Source organism: Seriola aureovittata, chromosome 10 (assembly GCF_021018895.1).
Source record: "Seriola aureovittata isolate HTS-2021-v1 ecotype China chromosome 10, ASM2101889v1, whole genome shotgun sequence".
NCBI lineage: Eukaryota > Metazoa > Chordata > Actinopteri > Carangiformes > Carangidae > Seriola > Seriola aureovittata.
In genome coordinates, this window is record NC_079373.1 from 25,513,136 (window position 1) to 25,523,962 (window position 10,827).

The 10,827-nt window shown below is 41.0% G+C and overlaps 1 protein-coding gene across 2 annotated transcripts; it reads left to right on the top strand.

Moving 5' to 3' along the window:
* The first annotated feature begins 848 nt into the window (after nt 1-848).
* On the top strand, nt 849-10,201 carry LOC130176916 (peroxisomal succinyl-coenzyme A thioesterase-like). Of its 2 annotated transcripts, XM_056388334.1 has the most exons (12): nt 849-1,005; nt 2,124-2,336; nt 4,273-4,372; nt 4,452-4,642; nt 5,089-5,258; nt 6,633-6,752; nt 6,878-6,960; nt 8,094-8,187; nt 8,542-8,622; nt 8,927-9,068; nt 9,185-9,326; nt 9,570-10,201. In XM_056388334.1, exons 2-11 carry the CDS (start codon nt 2,141-2,143, stop codon nt 9,319-9,321), a joined length of 1,314 nt encoding a protein of 437 aa, XP_056244309.1. In that variant the 5' UTR covers nt 849-1,005; nt 2,124-2,140; the 3' UTR covers nt 9,322-9,326; nt 9,570-10,201. The 2 variants fall into 2 exon arrangements, with proteins under 2 accessions (XP_056244309.1, XP_056244308.1); XM_056388333.1 differs by having other exon boundaries at nt 851-1,005; nt 9,185-10,201.
* The last annotated feature ends 626 nt before the right edge of the window (nt 10,202-10,827 follow it).

Here is a 10,827-nt window from a genome sequence, read left to right on the forward strand (position 1 = left end):
GTACTTTAGCAGGTGTCTGTCTGTCTGTCTGTGTCTGTCTGTCTGTCTGTGTCTATCTGTCTGTCTGTCTGTCTGTGTCTGTTGTTTTGTTTGTTTGTTTTTTGTTGTTTTTTTTTGGGACATCAAGCAAGAAATTATCAGCAACGTGATGCGAAGAGTTTCACAGAAAAGTATCATTTTAAATGAATAAATAACGTGCCAATGTTACTACATCATTTCACATGTAGTACTCATGTAGTGACAGTGAAGATGGTCAGTAACACGATGATGTACAATGATGAGTGTTTACTGCCCGCTAGCGCTCAGGAGTTTGTGGTTTTAAGAACCAAAAACCATCTCAGTGTAGTTTTACATCTCCTCTCTCAGGCTTCTCTCTGGAGCTCTATAACAACAGGTCTGTGAGCCAATCAGAAGAGAGGAGGCTCTGAGCCTCTCCTCTGATTGGCTGACTGTTTTCTGAGTGATACAATAAAAATACAGCAGATTTCAGGTAAAAACACTCAGAGAAACCAAATCCTGCAAGGTTCGGATGGTGGGTAAAGGTGGGCGGGGCTTGTTGGCTTTGTTGTGACATCACAAAGTTACACAGTTCCAGTATTGATATAGGACCTAGACCTGATCCATAATCACACTACACATGGACAGACCTTAGCCTTTAATTCTGACTTGAGTCAAGTCATGTGACTTCAGTCCCCCACCTCTGCCTCATGGCCGCCAAGGTGAGTTATTGACTGAATGTGGTGTTTGAGTGACTCGATGGCGCCACCTTGTGTCCAGACAGGGTGATGCCTCTGTGGGAGGAGACTGAAGCTCCACAAAGTGGGTGCTGACGTTCATCCGGCTCATTAATATCGGGCTGTTTACCGATTGCTTCAGAGTTAGTCTACGCACTGAGAGGAGTAAATCACCGGGAGATACAGGGACAGAGAGAAAACAAACCCGGAAGACTACAGCTGTAACTTTGACCTCGGTCTGATCCTGGTCTCTGCTCAGTCCGCGCGCACTGTAAGTAACACACCTAAGCTCGTGTTCACGTGTCTGCAGGGATCCGGGGGATTCAAACATTTCCAAGTCGTTTGTCTCCCTTGAGAAACTTCTCATCTGACTGTACTGACTTAATAATTCACAGACGAGTAAGTAAAGCAAAGATGAAGAAACAACCGCAGTGTACTTGGATCAGTTTAACACATGAATCAGTGTAGATGTCTAATTTACAACTGTGTTACAAATGCATCTAAACAGCCTCATGATGTTGCTGCTTCAACCCTGTTGAATTAAGTACATTTACTCAGATACTAATTTGAGGTACTTCTACTTTACCCATACAGAAATGTAATATACATATGTCCCTATATCAAGAGCGATATATATATACATATATGTCACCTATAAGGGGATATATTATTATCACTATACATCCTCGGGATATATAAAGGTATTATTGTGATATTATTATTATTCATAACATATATGAAATACCTATCGTAAAACTTGTATATGCACATATATGTTAATAGTATACATTTAATTTATAATTACAAGTTTGTTAAAACATATAAGTAAATTATTTATGTTTATATGTTTTTTCTAATTAATTTCTTCTTAATTTCAAACACTTCAATATTCTTATTCTGGGAAAGTGATATCAGACTTTTGGAAACATATACTGACAGGCTCTGGGATGGATATTGCAACAATATAAGCATACATATATAAATATACATGTTTGTATGGGCTAGTCATGTGTCAATATATGAAAATTGATCCAATTTTTAATATGTTTAATATAGTTTTTTTAAACATAATTATATTATTATTATATTTATAATAAACTACTATGAATATACAGTATTACATGTGCGTATAAGTATTTCATCATGCCTCTACTCTTGATTTATTGTACATCTTACATTGCTATTATTATTTGTATTTGACAGCTGTAGTAGATTTTTCATACAAAAAAATACTTGGGATAAGATTATAATGCATTTTATCAATAGCGGCAAGGTAACTTTATTGGTATAGCACAACAAGGCAACGCAAAGTGCTTTATATAAGACATAGTAAGACTAGCTATAAAAGAATCACTTGTCTTTAATCCTTCTGCTGCTGCGTGGCTGCAGGTAAACATCAGTTCAGGATGGACAGTAAACAGTGTTGTGTGAAGCTGTCGGTCCAGCCGTCCAGAGGACTCATGGATGAGAAGTTCGTTGTCCTGGTCCAGAGCGTTCCACCTGGTTTTCAGCTGACCGTCCACGCGCTCCACCAGTGTGAAGATGGACACAGCTGGGAGGCGTTCGGTCACTACACTGCCGACGCCAGCGGGAATGTGAACGGTACATGGTTCAATACAGAGTCCTGGAAAATACAGGAAAATTAATTTAGAAATGTCTGAAGCAATTTAAGTCAGTATTCAGGGGAAATGCTCCCCCAGGGAATTTCTTCACTATTCACAGCAGTGACATGAACTGTTTACTGTATCAAGCCATTTGTACATCATTTGGAAAAAACATAATAGTTGCCCAAGAAAAAAAATCATCCAAACCTGCATCATATTTTTAATCTAAGTGTTCTCTGTCTCCATCATTCTGAAACCACAACACAACAGATTTTGACATTGACTAATTCTCACTACTGTCACATAAAAAGAGGCAAAAATTGTCTGATGTGACCATTTTGAAATCATATGACAGGTGGTGAATGAATTTGACACAAACAGCATCACTCTGTTCACACCCCCTCTTTTCTTCTTTCACTCTCTCAGCTCCACTCATCTGTCCCTGGAAAGTCAAGTCCAGTGTAAATTACAACACATACATGTGTGAAAAATTACATTGCGATCATTGGATTATATTTTGCTTTTCAAGTTTACATGATCATCTTAATAAAGTTCCCAATAGGCTTCTATAACGACTTTAATATTTATAATTTTAGCCTGTTATTTTTATAGCCAATTCAAAATCTGGTTGAGACCTGTTAGGAGGTACACTACAGGTCCCAGGGCCCAGGTGTAACACATTTAGTCAAAATTACTTTCAAATTAATGAACTGTATGAACGTTGTGATTATTATTTATTAGTAACTTGAACTTCGCGCACAGCTGCTGTTGGACTTATACTTGCAGTTTGCCTTCACTTTTGCTGCTGCTTGTGGACTTCATGCTGGTTTACTCCGTGTCAAAATGTGTCTTTTAATAAAACAGCATGTTATATAATCTGATTCCATCCTGCATCTAAGTGAAGGGCTGGCGTGGGGTAAATAGCAGGAAGTTAACAAACGCCGTTAAGGGCCCACCGCCAGAACAGTAGTGGCCGTCGGGCACGGGTGGCTTGCTTCCAGCCTGGTTGTGGGTTGTTGGACTTCCGAAAACCAGGCGGACCGCACTTCAGCCGGATCTCTGGGCCCAGACCCGGCCGAGTCTTTGACAGAATAATTTGAATAACAGCAGAAGAAAAGTAAACTGGGGAACAAACAAACGCAGATACTTTTCGTACCTGTGACAATTTCGAGAATCGGACGAACAGGAAATGGGGATTGGAGGGAAAAACCAGAGGTGCGCACATCTGTCTGCTTTAATGCACTGCGCACATACATGAACTTGCTTTAAATGTGGAAGACAAAAAGCAGGAATGTCGCAGTTGGCCCACGAGTGACTCTGAGAACAGTCAATGGTCCAAACACTCTAATGCTCCTATAAAGGTGTCAGAGCTTCCGATTGGTTAATATGTGTTTTTAAAAACTACTTTTGGGGCTGCATTTACTCTTTCATCCCCAAGCGCAATGTAGCCGCGGTGTTTTACAGCAGGTCTGGCTCGGACAGGTGACAGGTGTGTTTACAGTGTTTGTGCAGGAAAGGCGTGAAAATTAGCAGGTCGTTTGAAAGTTGTAAATATTAGGAAGCTATTCACTAATGTTTTTCATTTATTTATACATTAATTGAATGTATTAACAGATATGTTTTTATTCATGGAATTGTTTGTGGATCCGTTTTATATTATATTTTCTATATTTATATTTTTTGTGAGTTTACAAATGTATTATTTGCATTTGTGGAAGGTGTTTTATATTTACACATCACACATTTACGCACTAATTGTTTGGTTTACGTCAATAATATTGAGACAAATTTACCTCTGCACAAGTTTTCACATCTTATTCCCCCTTCTCTTCATTCTTTCCCTCCCTTTCGCTCTCACTCCTCCCTTTCTACTTTTCTTCACTCTTCAAATCCAGATTTCCTCTTATGTCTTCTTCTCACCCATTCTCCACCAGTTTCAGAGGATCCCAGTCTGGGCGGGACATATACAGGGGTTGAACCGATGGGTCTACTGTGGAGCCTCATACCGGTTCCAGGCAGCAAATCTGGACTCAGGTACAGAACTGTTCAGATGATACCCATCAGTACTGGACCAGTTATTAATATCAGAGCTTATTCTTCCATCATCCTTCAGGATGAGGAAGATGAACGTCCAGACTCCCATGGAGGTCACAATCTCAGTGTACGAAGGTCACCAGACTGAGGGGTTCATGGATCAGGTGGCACTGGCCGGTGTGGTGGTGGAGCGCTGGTACATGGCGCCTGGTGTCCGCAGGATCCCGATCACAGAGGATGGACTCACTGCGACCCTTTTCCTGCCCCCAGGTAGGACCAGAGGAGAGTCTGGAGGGAGGTGTCCTCTGGGTGGAACTCAGACCAGAACTATAGTCTTGACCTGGATGTGAACTTCAGCAGGGAGAGAAGAATAGCTGGGTGTCATCAGCGTAGCATAGCAATAGTAGGATAAGCGAGTGTATGACATCACCAAGGGTACTTGTGTGGTCCTGCTGATGTACTGAGGTGTTTTGGGTCAGTTTGGATGTTCAGGAGCTGTTTCTGTCGGTTTCTGTTCTGGCTTGAGTGATGAATCAACTTGTTCAGCCATTCACACTAAAAGATGTAGATAAAACACCGTCAGTGTTCAGCGTAATTAAGCTCTCACTGGCCGGTACTATTGGAATAACCAAGTTAAAATAAAAAAAAAGGAGTTAAGGGAACACTCAAAGGTTTCCATCAAACTGACTGTTTTTGGTGTTTTGATTCGTCTGAAGGACCCGGACCTTTCCCTGGCCTCCTGGACCTGTGGGGCGGTGGAGGGAAGTTGGTGGAGTACCGTTCAGCGCTGTTGGCCTCCCATGGCATGGCATCCCTGGCTCTCGACTACCTGACGTCTAAAATCACCATGGAAACTGGGAAGATGGTGGGCAATGAGTACTTTGAGGTAAACCCAACGAGCGTTGTGTTTGGTCATGCTTTCATATCGTGCTCTAATTGTATTCGCCACAGTCTCGTCCACTTTATGTTGTGATATTTAGGGACAGTGGGCTGAGCATGTCCTTTAGAAGTTTCTGTAATACAGCCACAGGTCACAGATGGTGAACTGCTGCCTGCATAGCTTACTAATCTTTTGTTTTGGTTGTGACACGTACAGAGTCACACTCCGTCAGTTATATTGTTGAGTTATGTAGGTTAAAAGTCTTGTGTGTGTCTGTTATCTCTGTGTGTGTGTGTGTGTGTGTGTGTGTGTGTGTGTTTATATATCAGTAAAACCATGGTTCAGAGGTTCATTCACCTTTACAGAGACACTCATTCCCTCAGAACACAGACCACCTAGTTGTTGAATTCAAAGATTACTGGAGGAAGTACCAGTGAGAGTTTAACCCAGACAGAATCAGTCTTGTTGACTTGAATTAATCTACAATCAGTTTACGTGTATTTTTTTTTTACTACATTTATGCATTGAAAACATCCAGGGACGTAGCATGAACATCTGGTCCTGTACACGTGCACTATCAGTGGCTGCCCTTGCTGTTTTTCTTGTGTTTCTTCTGTGCGAATAACTAAATCAACAAGTGTAAACCCATGCATCTGTAGTGGTTACTGGCTAACCAGTAATAAAATGTCTCAAACACAAAATAAAGTCTGCACACAATCCATAGCTATACAAAACAGGTGGGGATCGTCCCCTGGTAACTTAAGTCCCCTGCTCCCCTCACTACGACGCCTCTGAAAATATCAAACTGTGACAAAACACGTAGCACCCTGTAGTGATTTTATTCTGATCAATAACATCATAAAATCATTGCTAAACCTCAGCAGTGTAATAAAGTCATAACAGTAGCATCAAGCTGGAGGCAGGAACGTCAAGAAATCACATCATTACTAATTTGCCTCAGAGACTTTTCTGTACAACATACAGCACCCTCGATTTATATAAGCCTTCAATTCAGATAAGACATACACACATGTATGAATTGGTTAGGTGAGGTTATCAGTTTTTTTTTTTTTTTTACAATCAAGAACATGATTGCACAATTTAAGTCCTCTGACAATGGTAATAAATCTCAGAGTCAAAGATCAAACCCAAATTAAACCAGCTGATAGACCAGCTGCCAAGACCTGATGAGGGCTGGTTTATGGAAATGTGTGGCCAATTAAAAACATTTCAGATTTGAATTTTCAGCCATCAGTTCTATGATGAACAAACAAACCAGTTGTCACCATCACCACAGTCTTTGTTGATATGTATTTTAATATAAATGCTTTAATGTTATGAGTTGTGAGGATGTGGTCTCTGAGTGTTTCCCTGCTGCAGGCGGCCTACAGAGTCCTGCAGCAGCATCCCCAGGTCCTCGGCAGCAGGATCGCCATGTTGGGACTTTCCTTTGGCACCAGTGTCACCCTCAAAATGGCTGCTTACTCCCAAGTTGTAAAGGTAAGACAAGTCATACATGAATAAAAGGAAAAGTTAGACTTTTTTGTTTTCTTAAATAAGAAAAGTGTAGTAGTAGTTGCTGCTGTTATTGTATTTGTATTTGTGTGTGTGTGTGTGTCTCCCAGCTCAGGTGTGCGGTGTGTATTAGTGGGAGTCATGTGCAGCCGGTCGAGGGATCTGTGAAACAAATAATGGGTTTCTTTAACCAGTAAGTTCATCTATTGTCGGTCACTTGAAGATTTCCGTTCAGCAACTCAACAACCACTGTTGGTCAGATTGTTGTTGAATGTCCTTATCCTGTTCCTGGTTAATTACCCTATGACCTTTCCTTTAGCGCCACCCTCAGGACAAACTTTGTATTTTTTGCACGACTACTATTAAGAATATTTCAAACAGAATCTGAAGTGAAACACAGACTCTCAAATTTATATAAATTAAAGATGGCGCTCAGTAGAGTGAGTTGTAAAATGTTACAGACAGTGGTAAAAGGAATTCCAGGGTTCTCGCGTGTCCCGGAAAAAAACTGTAAAAGTTTCCCAGTCCTTGAAAACATGGAAAATGAGAAAAAGTAAAATGTACTGTGTTGTCCTGGAAAAATTAGTTCAATACTCTTCTATGTTCTGACAAATTTACATTCAGGATGATGCTGACATTAAAATGGGAGGCTAGTTTATGGACGACAGTATTTTGAATTGGCTGCTGTCTGGCCAGGCCGTGAACGCACCCCGAGGTAACATCACAGTACCGTAAGATGGATGATTTACAACTTAAAAGTGTCCGAAACTCTGAAGAATGTAAGTTTCATTATACTTTAAATATACGTATGTCACTGGTGGCTATTAACTGTGGTAGTTTTTTATTAGGTTTATAGATTAACGGTTGACAAACGGGTTAGAATATTTGGTTCAGTTGCTTGCTAGCTTGTTTTGCCTTTAGCTAAGGGTTTAAGAGTTTGTGATTCATCTCTAGCGGAGCAAAGGTTTTAAATGTGAGTTGGTTCATTGTTTAGAGTTGGATAATAATAAATGTGAGTCCGGGGTAAATACAGTGAACGAGAGCCAAACTGTATGTTAGCCAAACACTGGCTAAATCCTTGCTAACGGCTGTTTTTATTGTGCTAGCATCTTTGCTAGCGTCACTTCTAACTGCGTTGTTCAGGTAAAACAGACCGTGACAACCTCGTTAAAGACTTCACTTCCTGTTACTAGTAAAGTGGCTAAAGTGTGATAAACTGAAAAGACCCAGCAGCAGTAAATATAAGTTTAGTCAGAATTAGGAAAGATAAAAGTGTTTTTTGTTTTTTTTTTGTGTGTGTTTGTTTGTTTTTTTGGGACCAATCAGAAACGCCGCGAAGACTCGCTTCAATGAGGAGAACCAGGTGATCTGGCGAGACCTGCTGCTGCCCATCCCCACCGACCCCTCACTCAAAGTGGATGTGAGTACCACCAACCATGTCGGTCTTACACAGTTAATTTTTCTGTTTTGTAACCATGTTTTTGGTCTTAAAATGAACAAGTAGTGAACAGGTGGTTTGTATTATGTGCTTTCACCCATGGAATCCCATTTGTTCACAGACTAAACGCCATTGTGCATAAGTTTATATTCTTTTATTTTCTGGGGAATCTCCAAAAAACTGAGGTATTTGTTGATAAATTCACCTCTGGCTGTGGGTAATGTCTCAAAATGCTCAGGTACATGATTCCCCATGTGATGGCAAATGATGCAGAAACAATTGAAGCCAGAGCAGGTGAAGAAATCTGAAGCGTTGCTGCTGTTTGTCTCTGAGCAGGTGGGACGACTCCAGTGTCCTCTGTTGCTGGTTGTAGGTGAGGACGATCAGAACTGGCCCACCTACGAGTCTGCAATGGACGTGAGTTCACTGACATGACGACGTCCTGTGTGAAGTGTTTAAGTCTGGAGGATTGAAAAAATATATATATATATATATATATATATATATATATATATATATAAAAATAAAGTACAATATGTAAATGAACCACTAGCATCTGTGAAATATTTCATGACCTTTTTAAAACTCAGCCATTTCATTGTTTTAATCCCTGTAGAAACGCTTTCATTGAAATTTGTTTTGATATAGAAATTATTGGCATTTTCCTGATATGACTTCAGCAAAAACAGCATTAACAAAATATTGACTTCCTGTTTTCCAGATGAAGGAGATGATGGAGCGAGCAGGGAACAGCCACCTGCTGACTGTCCTGTCATACCCGAACGCAGGTCACCTGATTGAACCTCCGTACACACCGCACGCCCGAGCCAGCACCTTCAAATCGGTCCAGACACCTCAGAAGTGTAGGTTCACCTTCAGACTGGGAACCCGTAGACAGAGACAGAAACTCTCTGAGTGATTGTAGGTCAGGGCTTCAGACTTGAGTGTTGACGACTGTTTCTGTTGCCTGTCTTTGCAGTGATGGCTCTGTGGGGCGGAGAGACGGTGGCACATTCTCGTGCTCAGGAAGACGCCTGGAGGAAGACGCTGGTCTTTCTGAGGGAGAATCTGTACGGTGGCAGAAACCCTGGTGCAACCTCTTTTGCCAACCTGTAATCAAGGTGACGACTAATAGAGTTGATAAATGAGAGAAGTTAATTTGGGGCGTCCCTGGTTCTGCAACTATAAATCCCCTAAAATTGTTCCACATAGACAGCTTTATGTGACTCATGGTTGAAGCCCCTTTATGGAACCTTCTTGACTCAATCGTCAGTACACAAGATGAACTGTGTTAATAAATATCCTCAACACACACTTTGATAGGAACACCTGTACACCTGCTTATTGATACGATTATCCTGCAGATACAGGTTCAGGAGCTTCAGTTCATCTTCACATCAAACATCACAATAAGGAAAAAATGTGATCTCAATGACTTTGACTTTGACATGATTGTTGGTGCCAGACGTGCTGGTTTGCAAGGCATTGAAAGGAAGCGCTCTTTCCATGGTCACGAGCCATGGTGACAACCTACGCTCCGGCTCAACCGTTGTGCTTCACTTTCCCCGTCACTTCGACGACCGGGGACTGTGGTCGCTCATCTCGGTCTCGCTGAAAACCACCTGGTCACATCTTAAAAATAAGGAGCAAACCAGTTTGTGATGGCATCTAGCTCTGGTTCGTTTTGACTTTTGAATGTGGTCACTGTAGGACAAATGTATCTACCATATTAATGACATGTAATTGACCTATGTATTGATCAATCATTTAGTGTAAAAAATGTCATATTCAGTTTGCAATAATACAAAACAGAAAGACAGCGAGGGGAAACTGACATCAGGGGATAGTTGGAGCTTGTGATTGATAAATAATATCAGTGATTTATCATTTAAAACTATAATCCATCCTTTTTTTTATCCTGTATCTGCCCATAATACTGTACCATCATTACATCAATGAAATGCAAAATCAATAAACATGTTTGGAAATAATGCAACACCGCTCCAGGGTAATCAATCATTGATTATGTATCGGAGTCATACGACAGTTGTTACTGATGTTTGTTGTGTTTTCTCAAACTGGACATTCGCTGCTTGTTTGATGGTGATGAGGAATTTAAAACCCTGGTACAGAGACTACATTGATCCTCTGCATGGAAAACACGTTGCGAACATGAAAACAGTGTGTTTGATCCCTTTTTTGACAAATCGCTCAACTGAAGACTGAGATTAAATAAGAATTAAAAACTCCCCTTCCCTCCCACATTTTCCAAATCTCTCCTCGGAGCCTTAGAAGCTAAAAAATAAAAAACCCTAACCTTTGTCACATGTAGTCCTCCCCAGGATCTAAACTGATGTACTGATGTGGATGTTGACCACCAGACTGAATGTGCAGTTTCAGCGGCTCGATGGCGCCACCGTGTGTCCAGACAGAGTGATGTTTCTGTGGGAGGAGACAGAGGCTCCACGTGCTGAGGCTTCAGTTCAGATGGTTTAAGAAATTCAGATTCACACAGACTCTGTCATAGTTTTGTTTCTTGACTTTGACGAGTTTAGCAACAGGTGACAGGCGACAAACGTGAAGATAACAGCTCTGAGGTCTGTTCTCTGCTTGTACAGTAAG